Source organism: Colossoma macropomum, unplaced genomic scaffold, assembly GCF_904425465.1.
Source record: "Colossoma macropomum unplaced genomic scaffold, Colossoma_macropomum, whole genome shotgun sequence".
Taxonomy (NCBI): domain Eukaryota; kingdom Metazoa; phylum Chordata; class Actinopteri; order Characiformes; family Serrasalmidae; genus Colossoma; species Colossoma macropomum.
Genome location: NW_023494795.1, coordinates 6,903,736 through 6,922,321, shown reverse-complemented (window position 1 = coordinate 6,922,321; position 18,586 = coordinate 6,903,736). Strand labels below are relative to the sequence as shown.

Genomic DNA, 18,586 nt, shown 5'->3' with positions numbered 1-18,586 from the left:
GAACTTCCAGTAGCACTGTGTGACTCTGAACAAGACCTTTTTAACATTTTCCTCTTAAAAAAATGTGACTGTATCGCTCAAGCCGAATGCTTTATTGGTGCCCTGTAAAAATTCATTGTATTAAAGGGGAACTCCACCGATTTTGTAAAATTACTTAATCATTTAATGGTTTAAATGTGAACAAAATCATTCCGAGTGGTTCGGGGTGAAATGTGCTTTTCCAGAGAAATTTACAGTCAGAATTGTTCACCATTATAGTCCTGAACTGGTCTCTGAACCCAGCATCCATAAACACAGTGCGGAATTATCCATAAATACCGTCCAAATTAATCTGTAAACACAGTACAAAATCATTCATAAACACAATGCAAAGTCATCCATACAGCGATAAATCATCCATAAATACAGTGTAAAGTAATCCATTAAAAACAGTGCAAAATCATCTACAAATCCAGTGCAAAGTCATAAATAAAGACAGAACAAAATCATTCATGCAAGTGCACAGAGTTACGTTTCATGATGATCTTCAACTTCCTTTTATGGTCCACAGCTATGTTCCACATACAAAACAGTTTCCACGCTTTATCTACAGCGTTTGGGAATTGTTCTGCCCTGTTTTTAGCAGAAACATTTGCAGGCAGGTGTGATCCTCTCTGCATCATAAATGGTGCCCTGGCATGTAGCACAAAAGCTCACTTCAGGTCAGTTGCTCGCGTTCAAAAACACTTTCAGACATAGAAAAATGAAAGATAACAGATTACTGATTTGTGTGTGTTAAATTTCCTGATTATTGGGCTCAAAATTTAATATAAGTGTGAGAGCAGTTACATGATTTAAACATTTCATGCAGAAACAAGCAATAATTGAGAAAAAATTGCAAGACCTTGCAAATATTGTGAAGGTTGGTTAAATTTGCAATCACAAATTCCTGGAGGGACTGCTAAATATTTTCCCAGAAACACATATATCTCTGAAAATGAAAGTATTTACTTATTCTACATGGCATTTAGGTGATGCTCTTATCCAGAGTGGCTTACAATTTTGGTCATTTTACCCAGACAGGCAAAGGCAGTGTTAGGAGTCTTGCCCAAGGACTCTTATTGGTATAGTGTAGAGTTCTTACCCAGGCAGGGACTGAACCCCAGTCTACAGCATAGAAGGCAGAGGTGTTACCCACTACACTAGACCAACCTCTACATATTGCAGGTTATGTTTTTAAGACCATAAACCAGCTTAAGACATGTTTCTCAGACCCAGGTGAAGCCTAAGCCTACTCTAAAATGCATTTCCAATAGCGATTCTCCATTGACACTGCAGTTTTGCCCTTAAACTATGTCCAGGAAACCAGCGCATAGCTCATAAAAAAAGAAATAAATAAAAAATGGGACAAAAACAGTCCCAAAACAGTGCTATACTTAATTCTTTCAGTGTGCCTGATCCATGGGTGTCATATGACCGGATTCAAGTGAAAGAGTTTATTCAGTTCTCTTCTTGGTGATCTGTTACTCATAGCAAATGAACTGATGTTTGAGTGATTTTTGAGTCGGTCAGCTGATGCAGGTCAGAAGGACGCTAAAGGTCTGAAACGTCTTGGGTAAACATGCAGCAGTGAACGATGATATAAAGAGATTAAACGTCTAAACGTTCACTTAAATTGGCTCAATAGATCAAGACTTTTAACCCGTTAATGCTGAGGCAGAAAAGAAACTACTTAATCATTTTACATATAATTGAAAAATGATTAAAAATTATAATTAAAGGCATTAAGAGTGTGGCTAAGAAGTCAGAGTTAGTGCGACTGTTACTAGGCTAACTATGTTAGCTATGCTAGCATTAGCTAGAACTAAAATAATAAAAAAACTACTTCTACTGTTCCAACTATTCAAACTAACAGGCTGGAACTTCAGCTTTGTGTAGAAGACAAGTCATCACCATCTACTGTGTCACTGGTTAGTTGTAGCGTTAGTGTTAGCTCAGTAGCTTAATTCAGATATACATGCACATGATGTACCAAAGCCAAACAATTTTACTTGTTTGTTAAACACCTCAGTATCACTGCTGGACTGAGAATAGTCCACCAACCAAAAATATCTAGCCAACAGCGCCCTGTGACCACTGATGAAGGACTAGAAGATGACCAACACAAACTGTGCAGCAGCAGATGAGCTATTGTCTCTGACTTTACATCTACAAGGTGGACTGACAAGGTAGGAGTGTCTAATAGAGTGGACAGTGAGTGGACACAGTGTTTAAAAACTCCAGCAGCACTGCTGTGTCTGATCCACTCGTACCAGCGCAGCACACACTACCACACCACCACCACGTCAGTGTTACTGCAGTGCTGAGAATGATCCACCTCCCAAACAGTACCTGCGCTGTGAGGGTCCATGGGGGTCCTGACCACTGAAGAACAGGGTAAAAGGGGGCTAACAAAGTATCAGAGAAACAGATGGACTACAGTCTGTAACTGTAGAACTACAAAGTGCACCTATATAGTAAGTGGAGCTGATAAAATGGACAATGAGCGTAGAAACAGGGAGGTGGTCATAATGTTATGCCTGATTGGTGTATATAGTTATAGAAAACATGGCTGTACACTGAAAGCTCTATTTCCATTTTGCTAAGCTCAACATCATTACTGTGGGAAGAAAACCTTTTACCCACATTTTGTCTTTTTTATATTATTTAAAAACATCAGCTGCCGTTTATATTGTTTCAAAATGCCGACAACTGGACCAAAAGAAATGGTCCAAAATGCCATAGAATAAAATACTGTGACATTAACCTGCATTGAAACATAAAACTGCACTATGATTTTTTGTTATGACTTAAAGAAGCAGCTTTACTGAGTCAGGTGGGAAAACATGCTAAAATATGTGCTGTAAAGCCTGAAATAGGTAACTACTGTAGGGTCAGATTGCAATGGGTTAAAGGGGTGAACCCAAATTCTCTAAATATATCACAGATAACTGACCCTCAGGTCAATTTCCTCACTCTCAACACTCTAAAGGAGCACGCCAGAGTTTTTCAACCGAATCTGCTGCATTTATAGCCAGGCCTGTTACTATTATTATATAACCCCCTGATCGCAATTATCTGAGCTGACTGCAGTTATTTTCCATGGCTGTTTACTTTCACAGTCTTATGTTTATATCACAACAAACAACAAGGGAATTGGATACGTTTTCACTGGATAGTTTTCATCACTTGGGTTAAGACCAATGCATGTAGATAAAAAAGCAGGACATACATTTATTGAGACATCATGGGTCTTACGTAAAATAGAAATGTTCTAACTTCTGCTCTGTAACACCTTTAGAGGGCAGCAGTGAGTAACGTTTGTTTATTTGATGTTTGTTAATAACACCTTCATAAGGCAGCAGTGAGTGATGTTTGTTTATTTGATGTTTGTTAATAACACCTTTAGAGGGCAGCAGTGAGTAACGTTGGTTTATTTGACGTTTGGTAATCACACCTTTAGAGGGCAGCAGTGAGTAATGTTTGTGTATTTGACGTTTGGTAATAACACCTTCATAAGGCAGCAGATAATAATGTTTGTTTATTTAAGCTTGAGCGGCAGCTGGGAAGGAAGATAGCTTATTAGCCAATTTGGCCTCTTTAGGCCTGTATTTTAATAGTTGCAAAATGTATAAAACAGAATAAAATTTGATTACACATCATCTAAACCGCTTATCCTTCTGGGTCGTGGTGGGGTGCTGGAGCCTACCCCAGCTGTCATTGGGCAGAAGGCAGGATACACCCTGGACAGGTCGCCAGTCCATCGCAGGGCAGACAGACAGACATACATACATATTCACACACACGGGCAATTTAGTGCACATCTGGACTGTGGGAGGAAACCCACCCAGACACAGGGAGAACATGCAAACTCACAGAAAGGACCCTGGTCACCCGGCCGGGAATCGAACCCAGGCCATTCTTGCTGCTCCCACTGCACCACTGTGCCGCCCCTTTTTCTTCATTAATCACAATTATTTATATGACAACTAGTCATTACCTAAAATATCTTAATGGGAACAGGCCTAGTTTTGTTGATGACCGTAAACCACCTCCGTAAACGAACTGAAAAGTAATTGACTTAAAGAGCTCAAACTGTGGAAAACAGTTTTTTTGGTTTTTTAATAAAAGAGTTTGATGTAGCATGTAAACACTGTTAACATTTCAATATGTACCATTCACTCCCCAGTCTGTGAAGTGTATTTAGGGAAACTAAGCTGCAAAAAAAATATTATTTTCGTGAAAACGGTGCTTTTATATATCTAGTTATATAAGGAATGTTTCAGCCCAGGTTGCTTTTAGAATGAAGCACAATGCAAGGCAGCCAATCAGAACAGAGCTCATTTACATATATCAGTCTCAAAGGCAGGGTAACGAAACCAGCCTGTATAATTCTAAGGGGTAAAGAGGGGATGATAAATGGTCGTGTGAAAGTAAAACCGTTAAGTTCTTATAGTTACTACAGAAATATGTCAAAACGATTGTCCGTGGGCTCAGCGTGCGTCAGGTGCGGCCGATTTCCACTGTTCCATATTTCACAGCTCTTTTTGAAGTGGACTGAGTGCAGGATGATAGACAGTCAGTGATTTAAAATGGGCAGTCCAGGCTGAAATATCAGGAGATGTGCAATTACTGTGAAGAGCAGGTTGGATGTATTATACTGGCGGGTACTCAGTGAATGGAGCCAGGGCAATTAGCAGGCTGCACTTTCATTACTGTAACGTCTTGTATGAGCCAAAATTCAGACTCCAGCACATTTACTCAAAGCCACTAGTGTTTACACGAACTGTGCTCAGCTGAATATGATGAAATTTACTGCTTTTGCGTCTTTGTATTACTGGCTGGGCCACACACACTTGTTTAACATGATTGCTTACTCCACATTTCTAAAATAAACATAATAATACATAGAAAAGGTGAACAAAGCAGGTTACCAAGGTGCTGTGAATGTTGAGTCACAAATGGGGCCTAATGAATCAGTTTGAAGGGCACATTGACCAGTTTTTTCTGGCTTTTTCTTGAAAGAAGATCATGAAAACACCATCCTCTCTCCAGACCATACAGTCTCTACGAACACTAACCTGCGAAAGTAGCCCATTTTCAGTCATTTGTATTTGTGATGTTGTATATCTGCTTATTCAGCTTAAAGCAGTTTAGCTCCGCCTGAGTGTTTCAGCCCAGACTGCCTTTTGAATAAGGCATAATGCAGAGCACCCAATTACATACATGTAAAATAAAAATAAAACAGAGAAAAATGCAAGATATGGGCGCTTCAAATTAAAATGTCAGCTATGTACAGAGCATTTGTGCAGCAGCCAAGCATTCAGAAAAGCCAGTTCAGATGATTCAGATGTTTTTATGGGAATAACTACATAACTAATAGTTCAGAATGTGTGTTATGCAGGATCTGCTTTTTTTCCTTAATCCTTACATTCATTAAAGAACTGTTCAGATCTGAAGGACCTTACAAAGTTTTCCTGTGTTGTAACAAATACAGTAAAGCAAAACTGACTTTTCATTGATTGACGTACTGTAATTGTGTAAAAACGCCTGAGTAGTGTTTTGACCTTCTGCACTTCTCTCTTTCACAGGGATCATGTCAGCTGTAGGCAACGGCTATGTCATCTACATGACCATCAAACGGAAGACGAAGTTAAAGCCACCTGAATTAATGACACTGAATTTAGCCATATTCGACTTTGGCATCTCAGGTAAGGCTTTTTTATATTGCGATACTTGTTTGGTAGATGAAATACAGTACTGTGCAATAATCAGGGACCACCCATAGCTGATTTAATTACCAGTCAAAATGGCCATTAAGTGAAAGTTACTTGTTTTTTAGGAGGTATTTCTGAGGAGATTAGATAAAATATAATCCACTTGAATAAAAAGGGAGGTCAAAAAAAATAATAAGTGAAAAAACATAGAATGAGTTCAAAGAATGATTAAAAGATGTAGAGAAAATGGGACTTTTAACAACCATGCAAGAGCTGGTAGAGCACCAAGAGTGAGCGCGTTTACATGCACTTAATAATCACATAACTGCAGAAAATCGGATTTTGTCAGTAATCCGATCAACGCGTTTACACGCACTTGAGTTGTCTGATAATGAGGAAACTCCAGGTCTACACGAGTCAGACAGTAATCAGATTTCTGCTTTACAACCAGCCAATAAACTCACAGAAGAAGATGAGACGTAAACGTAACGTAAAACTTCATGCTGCAGCCTTTTTTTTAAACATCGCACCACTTTAGCTGGAAATATGAACATATATCATCTAGAAGATCAAGAATATTTACATCCTTTATTTTGTGTTTGGTTTCAGCGCCGCTCCAAAAGTGTTTTGCTGCGTCTCGCAGCGACGCTGCTCGCTTATTTCCGGTACCTCTGTCTGATCTCGTGCATGCGCAGACTGAGAAATCCAAAAGAAATCAGAGTAAGAGTTTACATGCACTGAGAAATCTGATTACTGAGGTAAAATCCAGCCTCTTTATCGGATTTCTTAATCAGATTTCTAGATCAGAGTATGGTGTTTACGTGACCATTTAAATAATCGGATAGCAGCAGAAATCTGATTATGATTGGATTGAGTGCATGCAAACACACTTACTGTCATCATCAGATGAACAGTGCATACAGCTTTAATAATCGAGAGAGAGGAGAAAATCAGGCTCCACTGTTTCTTCAGATCTGAAAAGTCAGATCTCCTGACTTAGTAACGGCCAAGATAAAAATGCTTATCGCTGCTGTCCTCATAAAACCTCATATCTCCATTTTTGTTGTTTTTCAGTTTTTGGCTTAACCTGAATACTGTTGCTCTTTCTATTGTGTGTAAATTTCATGATGATTGGACCAAAAGAAACGGCCCAAAATGACTTATAAAAAGTCTGGTTCCATTGACTTCCATTAAAAGTAAAGCAGGTTTTTACTTTTCCTGTAAAGTTGTCATTTTGGAGATACGAGGTTTTCTTCCAACAGCAGTGATACTCAAAGATCCTATTATATACCAGTTTATGCAAGAATAGAAAAAAACACCTCCCATTTGGCAAGTATTGGTGTCCACTGTTAGGCAAGACAAGGTGTTTTTACTTCTGTCAATCGCGTTCTGCACCAATGTGTCACTACTGGCTCTTAAAGGGGAACTCCACTGATTTTGCAAAATTCCTACAACAGCATTATGTTTATCTGCAACAGAACTAAAAGCAGGAACTTAACCCTTTCTCATCCAAAACAAAGAGCCTTCTTTTTTGATGCTGTAAGTAACTACTATCATTTTTATTTGGGTCTAAAGTGTCTCATGTCTCCTTTTTGTCTTACGCTAACTGTCTCTTAAGCAGTTTTAGAAAAATATCCTTAAAGCCCCAGAAAACACAGAGTGAAATAGTAAAAATGTTAGTATAAAATACTAAACCTGAGAGTTATACTAAACATCCAGCAAAGCTTGAATGAAAAATATAAGATAGAAACATGATAAAACATAATTTAACCCTTGTGTGGTGTTGATGTTGTTGTTACTCAGTGGTCTGGTGGACCCACCACATTATTGTTTTTTTAAATCAGTACAGGTATGTAAAAATACCTAATAATAATAATGTTTAAAATATCACAAGTGTCCAGCGTAGCGTTCTCCTTTAGCAGCTGTAGCCAGTCAGCAGCCTGTTCATGTTGTCCACCTTCACACACACACACACACACACACACACACACACACACACACTCACAGCAGGCCATGTAGGAGAACAGAGTGAAGGACACAGCACCTCCACACTTTTACTCCCCGCAGGTTCACCCAACACCACATGTGTAATATAAATGTGTGGGGGGTGAACAGAGTGAAGACACTGAAAATGGGTTATTTTCTATGTTCTTCACAGAAAATGAGCAAAGACCAAGAATCTGAGGTTTAAATGATAATAAATCACATCATTTTTTCTTTTGGTAAACATTGAAAATGGGTCCCACAGACCTGAACACCACACAAGTGGCTAAAACCTGCTGATTGGACCTATTTGCGTTTCTGTCCATCCTTCCACTGTGAGAAGACACTTTGAATCTGAAAGGATGTGAAGCTGTCAAGAAACCATTACTGAGAAACATCAAGAGAAAAGCAAAAAAATCAAAAATTGCAAATCAGGCAAAGAAGCTGTTTGTGTTCTCAGAACAATGGACTGTCCACCCCAGAGTCCAGACCTCAACATCACTGAATATGTTTGGGATTACTTGGAGTGTAAGAACTTTGGAGGTGTGGAAAAATAACAGATGCAGGTTTCTCTGAAAAAAAGTCTCCTGAACAAGATGGAGGCTGTAATAAAGATAAAGAGTGGATATAAATGCAAAAGTTGATATTATATTTAGTTGTTGAGACTTCTATGTAATGTTTGTTCTGATTCTGAAAATACGGAATAACTTTTTCTTAATGACTGTTTTGACTGGAAATGAAACAAATGAAGGGTGAACTTTATCATGGCACTGTATACAGACACAGTGTCAATGAATATATGCATCTTTCCTCGGAAAGAACAGACTAGCATGACAGCTGTTGACCCAAAATAGACTTATAATAGAATGAACTGCCCATTACCTGCTATTATAAGTAGAAATGGCAATATGTTTTATAATAATTGTGATTGTGAATTGTGGATATCATCAGTACCTAAAGAACACTGACTAACTGCATATTTAGTTGCAGCACTAAATATTGAAATATTGAATAAAAATCATTGTGTTCAGAGTTTTTGATGGCAGATTCTAAATGTGGCTCTACTAGTGCTTTGTGTCTGATTTGTCTGTACAGAGAAAGTGCCGAGTTATCTGTGTCCCATCTCTGTCTGCTGTGACCAAACACTACAGCTGCCACAGACAGAGATTAGGTTAAAAAACACCATTCCTTTAACCCTCTACTGCACACATTATGAGAGCAATTTAAAAAAATATATCCGATTGACTTTTCTTGCATAAAATTGACCTGATTATTTAATCCAAATCATTTTTTTAAATAATAATGTGTGCAGGGGTCCTTTTTGGGGTATGTTGCCTTGTGGCAACATTGTGCGACAATGGGACGAAGTCATATAGATCCGTGTTCCCTGAAGTGGTCAGATCTGGCTTGTGACTGGCTGAATCCATTCCACTGTCGCACGAGTTTCTTCTAGGCAACAAACATATTTCTGCAATTTCACATAACTGAAAAATGATACTGAATGTTAAAAAGAGGTTTGAAAGTCCCCACTAAGAGACCAAATGTGTGCTTTTTTACTGACTTACTCGAACTCTGCCCTTTATTGTTAACCCTGTCAGTGTCCTTAAATATGTATAATGTTATTGTAAAGTGAGGAGAATGTTTGTTGCCCTGAGGCAACATCATGCAATATAGGGTTAATGGTAAATCAGAGGATTTACAAAGGCAGCCTTCAGAATAATGTCCTCAAACTGTGGACAGAGCTCTGAATGGTCCTTTTGATGGGTTTATCAATGTAGACACTTTTGCAAGGAATAAACAGAGAATAAAGAAAAAAGACGTGGAGGGTCTCGTCCCTTTCTCTCATCGGTCACTCTGTGGGGCAGTGGCTCCAGCTTCTGCTCTTTTCATTAATGTGCTCTTGCTCCACCGTGTGGACGGCTGTGCACTTACACAGTCGGCAGAGGAGCAGAGGCAGCACTAAAGCACAGGCCCTGAAAATATGGATCAATCTGACAGTTGATACCCAAAAAAGTCGTTCAGAGTGTTTTTTGTGAAATGCTCAGTTCTACAGAAACTCATCACGTCAGAGTTGTTCACAGTGGTGTTGATAGAAACTGTTACGACCCCACGTTTTGTTCTTTACTGGGTCAGTGTCTGAGTCTCACACGGATGAACGTGGCCAGCCCATTGTCGTACTACGTGACACTGGGGCTGCGCAGTCGTTCCTTCGTGAAGGTGTTTCGTCATTGTCAGATAAAACCTTTACTAAATCTCTCTACGATTCATCATTTCACATTAAAGCACTCTGAAAAACTTTGCTTATATCTCAGTGTTTGAATTATACAGATGTTTTTGAAAATCGGCAGAATTTCTCTTTAAACTAGTTTACCAAACAAATATGAGAGAAAATGTCATGAAAATTTCATTTTAATTTTTCTGCACAGTTTAATCATTAAGATGTAAACAGTCATTCAGAGTGCGTTGATGTGAAAGTTTCTGACTGAGTTTTTGACTAAAACATATTTTTAAAGTACATGCATGGCAGAAAACTACATGCAGGGCGTCATAAGGCAAACAAAGCTTATTTATTAGTTTTACCACTATTTTGCCTTTTGGTGGTTTTGGATAGTAAATGAAATGGCTATATTTGCATTGTAGACATTGTTACTGACAGTAGTCCTTCTGTTGCTGCACAATTTATCAGCCCCCGTTGGACCAGAAATTATTTGATGGTGGACCAGTGACAAAATGGCATGTTAGTGTGTGTGGCACTGGTGGTGCTGGTTTGAGTCGATCAGGATCAAGTTTTTAAACACTGTGTACACTTAACTCTCCCGTCATCCTCAAGTTTACTAACTAAGAATATATATATATATATATATATATATATATGAGAAGCAGCAAAAGAATGTCATGTATATATTTATATTAAATATATTTAGAGACGTGAATCGTGGCAAAATGAGCCCAGCGACGATAAGAAGGTTAAGCACTAAACACTACCATGTTGGTGTCACTGCTGTGCTAAGAATGATCCACCACTCAAATAATATTGGGTCAGCGGTGGTCCTATGGTGGTCCTTTTGATTTATGGATGGGGTAGAGCAGAGCTGATGAATTATACAGCAACAGACGGGCTACAGTCAGTAACTGTAAGCCTACAAAGTACAACTATATGGTATGTGTAGCTGATAGAAATGCTGTGTGTGTTATTTTTTGCACCCCCTGTATTTGAGAAATGTATGGTTTTTTTTTTTCATTTTTTATGTTCAAATGATTAACATCATCCTATATCATCCATCCTGCTTTTCTGAAAGAAATGGCAACATACACATGTATCGGAACAGTTCTGACACAACATGGAAACTCTTGCTCCGTCTGACACAGAATAATTTATTTCTACCTGTCTGTATCTCAGAGATCCCTGTGCCAAATCTGAAGTCAAAGTCAGCTTTATTTTCATTCCTCCTCACCACAGCCATGTGTTGAGTGAGGAACAGAACATACAGTTGCATGGAAGAGTTTTAAGACCCTGATCAAAACAAGTTTTGTTAATTTTCTAAGTGAAAATAAGTTAAAACAGAGAACACACTGAAATATACAATTTCTTTGCTAAATTTAATGCACAATTTATATTTATTTGAGTTTAACATATTGGAAAAAATTACACAAATGTAAAATGTGCCATAAATTTTGCACAGGTCACATTAATACACAGTAATTGTGTATTAAAAAGTATTTTCTGTAGAGGATGTGTAACTGACATGGTGCCACAGTGTGTAATGCTAACTGTAACGTCTGTGTTCCTGCAGCAGTTCACACACAGGATCAGAGAGCTTTTCCTCATTCTTCTTGGTTTCTCATTGCTTTTCCTGCACTAGAACAGGAATCAGACACACCTGCACATTAGACAGTTATGCCTTATGCGTGAGTCACGCTGCTCATGCCTTGTTCTCGTCCCCGCAGTCACAGGAAAGCCGTTCTTTGTGGTTTCCAGTTTTGCCCACCGCTGGCTGTTCGGCTGGGAGGGCTGCCGCTTCTACGGCTGGGCCGGCTTCTTCTTCGGCTGTGGCAGCCTCATCACCATGACTGTGGTCAGCTTTGACCGATACCTGAAAATCTGCCATTTAAGATACGGTGGGTACCGTCGAAGGTGAATGCATGTTCATCGCTGCTGTTCAGAGACATAAACTGTGGTTCAAAAGTCTGGAATCTACGGAGCCCTGCTGGTGACATCTTATTAATGCGTGGGAACAAGATCTTAATGCGTGGCCACGACTTAATAAGGTGTGGGAATGAGATCATGGCTTACTAAGTCATGGCCACGCATCAGGGTCTCGTTCCCATGCCTTACTAAGTCGTGGCCACGCATTAGGATCTCGTTCCCATGCCTTACTAAGTCGTGGCCACGCATTAGGATCTCATTCCCATGCATTAATAAGGCGTGGCCACGCATTATTTTTATTTATACAGGATGTCACCAGCGGGGCTTCGTAGGAATCATTTGTTATATTAACCCTGTTTTGGTAGTACTTTACTCACACACAGCATTCATAGGGCTATATGACTCCTACATAAACCTTTCATGACAACTGACCTAAACCTACATAAGCATTTATACAGGTTAAAGGTCATAATGGCTGCTTTTGTCAGTTTTGATGTTATTTGACCTCAGCAAGTGACACAATACACTTAAACCTTTATATACAGTTGTATGCAAAAGTTTGAACACCCCTGGTTTTGTTAATTTTCTAAGTAAAAATAACTTACATTTATGGCATTCGGCTGACGCTCTTATCCAGAGCGACTTACAGTTTGATCATTTTACTCAGGTAGGTGAAGGTAATGTTAGGAGTCTTGCCCAAGGACTCTTATTGGTATAGTGTAGGGTGCTTACCCAGGCGGGGGATTGGACCGCTGTCCACAGGATAGAAGGCAGAGGTGTTACCCATTACACTAGACCAACCACAACCACCTAAATGTAAACCTGAAAAAAGATATTTTGCCTGTGCGACCTGCATGCCCCTCGCCAGCATGAATGAAGAACATACATTTAAGGCCATATATTAAATCTTAAAACTATCAGAAAAGGAATGTCTCAGGCATAAGGCAGTGTATTTTCAACAACAGTTAAGAACAATTCTGATTGGGTGAGTTTTTCTTCTACGGAGACTTTAACATCAAACCACTGATGACTTTGTTTACATCTGAATGATATAAACACTTATAGACTTAAATAATAATTTATTGTATTTTGTTTTAAAGATTTTACAAGCAAAAACACATTTAATGGCAAGATATGTAGTGCAACTCCACACTTAATTCACAGATGAGTAGCTGTAAACTATGTTCTTAGTTGCTGTAAGTCTTCACCCTCTACTGTTTTCTGCTATGTGTATGCTGTGTGTGCACAACATGTAGAAAATGTGTTTATATCACCTCCCTGTGGTTTACAGGTACGTGGATTAAGCGGAATCATGCCATGCTGAGCCTGCTCTTCATCTGGCTGTATGCGGCCTTCTGGGCCACCATGCCGCTGGTGGGCTGGGGCAGCTACGCTCCGGAACCATTTGGCACCTCCTGCACTCTCAACTGGTGGCTGGCCCAGGCATCTGTGGCTGGCCAAAGCTTTGTCATGTCCATCCTCTTCTTCTGCCTCATCCTGCCCACGGGCATCATCGTCTTCTCCTACGTCAAGATCATCATCAAGGTGAAGGCGTCCGCTAAGGAAGTGTCCTACTTCGACACGCGGAATAAGAACAACCACAGTCTGGAGATGAAGTTAACGAAGGTGTTTAGATGATGTCTTCAAATGTATTTGAAAATGCACCTTAAAAGATTTGATTATGTTTTAAGAGACATTTTACGGTTATGGTAAAGCCAATTAGAATATGTGTATCTCGTATGTTTTAGGTATATTACAATGTAGATATATTGACTCATTTATCTAATTGAAATCAAAGTGAAATGTGCACTGAGTGTCATTCTGCTTGTGTCCTGCAGGTGGCGATGTTGATCTGTGCTGGATTTTTGATAGCTTGGATTCCATACGCGGTGGTGTCAGTGGTCTCTGCGTTCGGGGAGCACGATTCAGTGCCTATTCCGGTCTCAGTCATACCAACCTTGCTGGCCAAATCAGCCGCCATGTACAATCCAATCATATACCAGGTCATTGACTGCAAGAACAGCTGTTCACAGTTCTGCTGCTTTAAAACCTTGAGCAAAAAGAAACAGTATAAAACCCCAAGGTAAGACTTTTTATTGTCTTTATATTCTCTTATATCAGTAGACCTGGCCACTTTATTAGAAACACCTGTCTTGCCCGTCACATATGACGGTGTATTGATCAGTGGTGATTGTTGGGCTGCATAAATGGGGTGGCTGTAGCAACTGTAGGAGGTCCATAGTCCATAAACCCAAAAATATGTGTAATTATCAAAAAAGACCCAGAAAACAAGATCAGGTTTTATTGCATTTCTTCAAATCTGCATGTAGTATAAATATCTTTAGTATAAATAACTCTTTAAAATTTCACCTGAGTTTTGAATAAATCTCCAGTGTCATAATTACTGCACCTTGAGTGATTCAGATTATGTCAGTTAATCTTTACTCGCAACGTAGCAGCAAGTTAACTATGTATTTGGTTTGCCCACATAATAATAAGCAGCTAAGACTTCAGCTGAAATGTTATTATGTTGCAACAAATTTGGCAAAGCCTTTTAAAATTTACTTCAATTTATGTCATAAGCTGAGCCACTTTCTCCCAGTTGAGTGGGAGGAAGCACTTTAATTAGCCTGCTACATGAAAGTTTTGAGGGGGCGCCCAGGGTGGCCAATCATATTTCAGGGGTAGCCAGTGCCACCCCTCAGGCTTCTCTCCTGTGCACAATATGTGTTAGTCATCCTCTAGCCCTTTATCAGTGGTCAGTTTCTGACTCTAGAACTGCTCTTGGATGGACAGCTTTGGATCGCAGGCTGTTCTTAACCCAGTGACACTGATGTAAATAAGAACTCCAGCAACACCGCTGTGCCTGAAACACTCTCTCAGTGCGACACACGCTGCCGTACGAGTGTCACCGCTGTGCTGAGAATGACCCACTTCTCAAATAATATCTGTTCAGAGGTGCTCCTGTGGTTATAAACTGACCAGTGATGAATGGGGAAGATGGTGGCTGATAAACTGTGTATTTCTACTGATGGACTACTTTCTACTGTAGTCCTACAGTTGAAGTGCAAAGTAATGTTTTTAATGAAATGTATGATGAGTGTATACCTGTAATAAATAGCAATATCTGAAAACTTAGACTGACCTGTACCAAAAATTCCGTGGTTTCATCTCTGTAGTTTCTTTCTGGTCCAGTATTCCCTGAGTGGAGGCCAGTTATCAGCCTAATGCAGGGCAGCTGTTGGAACAGCGCTGCCCGATATATATTTGACTATGATATTTGACTGGCCAGTTTGGAAAATAATAGAATAATATTATTATTGGGCCTAATTTATCATAGCTGTGTTTGATCAAATATGATTATAAAATGAGTGTAAATAAGTTTCATTATCTTTTTGTCACTCATCATTTCAAGCATTATTATCTTATTCATCATCTTTGGAGTATCTTTATGAACAAAATCAAATCTGGTCGTAGTGCAAATATATCTGTGTAATAAGTAACAAACAAAAAACAAAGTGTAGTTTGCAGTTAAATCATCAAAATTAACATTGTTATTATTAATAGTATCAGCAATAACAGCAAAATTGAAAAGTACTATGCTTAGGATAACTATATATATATATATATATATATATATATATATATATAAATAAATACATACATACACATATATATGTATACCGCTGCTGTCAGAACAAAACCTTGTATCTCCAAAATGATGACTTTACAGGAAAAGCCAAAAACGTACTTTACTTTTAATGTAAGTCAGTGGAACCGGAATTTTTTCCAAGTAATTTTGGGTCGTTTCTTTTGGTTCATTCATCTTTAATTTACACACAATGTATAGGGCAGCAGGTATTCTCAAATTATGTCAAAAAACAAACAATGACAAAAATGGAGGTTTTGTTCTGACAGCAACAAAATATATATATATATATATATATATATATATATATATATATATATATATATATATATACACACACACACATATACAGTGGGGTCTAAAAGTCTGAGACTATATTGAAAATCTGGGACCTTTCCATTTAAACCTGGAAATAAATAACAAAGTTTTATAAAATTAAAAAAAAAATGTAGCTTCTGCATTTTAAATGTAAGTAAACTTGTAATAGAAAACATTTACAATATTCAGGCCTTTTTACAAAAAGGTCCCTGAAGCTCATGTTCAGACGAGTCTCAGGGGGATTTGATCTGCTCATCAGAGGCTTTTCATGGAAATTTTGAAATTCATGTAAATATTTACGAATCAAAGATTCTACATTTCACTCAAATTGTAAGTCTGATAATCTAATTTGCAGTAAAAATGTTTGTATTAAATTAGACAAGAATGCAAAATAGAAGCATTTTCAGTAGTGGGCTCAGACTTTTGGACCCCACTGTATTGTTAACATGTAATTTATGTCAATGACAGTTTGCAGATTTGGATCTTTTATTACCTCATTAGTCCCTCAGCTGAGGGTCAGACTCACAGTCAAGACCTATTTGTCACTGAAAGAGCTCAGTACTGTGCTCGAACATGACTGGGCGAAATTTTTCATGGAGGACAGTCAGTGGCCCATGAGTCTCCTTAATGCTCTCCTTTTATTAATTCACTACTGCAACAGCTGCATGAATTAGGCCATATTTCATGTAAGTTATGTTGATATGAGGTTAAATTGGACGTCGTCTGCACATGATATGTAAATAAGGGACTGGTGGTTTGGGGTGAAACGGCGCTCGTTTGATGAAAAAGGGCCGATGTGTATGAAAGCTACTCTAAAGGGCTCCTAAAGGAACCTAGATAAATGTTTACATGTACCATAAGCCTAATATAAGCAAAACGGCTGCAGAATTCAGAGTGGGGTTTTAACATATGAGACGCAAATCTATATTCAAGGCTTATGTAGGCTTTTAAATTGCTCTGTGTAATAACACCAGTGCTTTTGCTTTTCACAGGTTTTATTCCATCTCTGCCTCCATTAAAGCGAGACCAGCGAATGAAACACAAATTGAGATGTGAGCATGTCTGCTCAGGTGACTCAGATTCTACAGTGGACATTTTGCCCCTGTGTTAGTGCCCTCTTAACCCTCAGAAATCAATGGGTGACATAGCTGAATTAGCCTGCACTGTCGCTGTTGACTTTCCATAGCCACCTTACAGAGTAATTGTTATCCCTGTATGTGCAGACAGATCCTGTATTTTTATATTTTGTACAGTTACTGCCTATAAATAACATTCCACAGTGTAGTGACTCAAGGCACTATATATATACACACACATTGATCAGGCATAACTTTATGACCTCCTTGTTTCTACACTCATTGTCCACTTTATCAGCTCCACTTACTATATAGGTGCACTTTGTAGTTCTACAGTTACAGACTGTAGTCCATCTGTTTCTCTGCATACTTTGTTAGCCCCCTTTTACCCTGTTCTTCAGTGGTCAGGACCCCCATGGACCCTCACAGAGCAGGCACTATTCGGGTGGTGGATCATTCTCAGCACTGCAGTAACACTGACGTGGTGGTGGTGTGTTAGTCTGTGTTGCGCTGGTCTGAGTGGATCAGATACAGCAGTGCTGCTGGAGTTTTTAAACACCTCACTGTCACTGCTGGACTGAGAATAGTCCACCAACCAAAAATATCCAGCCAACAGCGTCCTGTGGGCAGCGTCCTGTGATCACTGATGAAGGACTTGAGGATGACCAACACAAACTGTGCAGCAGCAGATGAGCTATCGTCTCTGACTTCACATCTACAAGGTGGACTGACAAGGTAGGAGTGTCTAATAGAGTGGACAGTGAGTGGACACAGTGTATAAAAACTCCAGCAGCACTGCTGTGTCTGATCCACTCGTACCAGTGAAACACACATTAACACACCACCACCACGTCAGTGTTACTGCAGTGCTGAGAATGATAGTAACTGCTCTGTGAGCATAGAAACAAGGAGGTGGTCATAATGTTATGTCTGATCGGTGTGTGTGTGTGTGTGTGTGTGTGTGTGTGTGTATATACACACACACACACACACACACGGGCTACTCCACATATATATGTATATGTATATATATATATATTGTGCTGCTGTCTGAAGAAAACCATAAAACTTCATTTTTGTCATTTTTCAGTTTTTGACATAATTTGAAAATGCCTGTTGCCTGTGTGTAAATTTCATTGGACCAAAAGAAACGGCCAAAATTGACCTGGAAAAAATTCTGGTTCCATTGACTTTAAAAGTAAATTAGGTTTTTTCCTTCTTCTGTAAAATTACCATTTTTGGGGGATACAAGGTTTTCTTCTGACAACAGCGATATATATATATACCATATCACTTTGATTTTGATAAGTCTGAAGTAACATTAGGGCACATACACTGCTATTTCTACACATGCCTGTACAGTAATCTATGGTCAAAAAAAGTCAATAGGATAAATAACTGGTTTCAAAAGAGTTCTAATGGTAAAACACTATGCACTAAATATGACATAGTTTATATCTGAACATTTACAGCACACCAGACATGCTGTGGGTAATGTGCAATTGTCATTTTAAAGGGATTCTTCATCGGCTTCATATTGTGCTAAATATTCCACGTTATTGTCTTATATTGTCAATATAAGATCACTGCATGGAACAATTCTATGGAGCTGTGAGCTCCTACTGAACCTAGTTAGCTAGTTTAAAGTATGAGTGAGAAAATGAAACTACTGTAAGAC

The 18,586-nt window shown here is 38.9% G+C and overlaps 1 protein-coding gene across 1 annotated transcript in view; it reads left to right on the top strand.

Moving 5' to 3' along the window:
* The window catches only part of opn5 (opsin 5), a 46,380-nt gene extending 29,235 nt beyond the window's left edge, over window positions 1-17,145 (top strand). Inside the window, exons 3-7 of the mRNA XM_036582641.1 lie at window positions 5,610-5,729; window positions 11,667-11,837; window positions 13,157-13,491; window positions 13,704-13,948; window positions 16,825-17,145. Of these exons, the coding sequence (XP_036438534.1) occupies window positions 5,610-5,729; window positions 11,667-11,837; window positions 13,157-13,491; window positions 13,704-13,948; window positions 16,825-16,888 (935 nt within the window). The 3' untranslated portion in view covers window positions 16,889-17,145. The remainder of the gene's footprint in view (window positions 1-5,609; window positions 5,730-11,666; window positions 11,838-13,156; window positions 13,492-13,703; window positions 13,949-16,824) is intronic.
* Window positions 17,146-18,586: the final 1,441 nt, after the last annotated feature.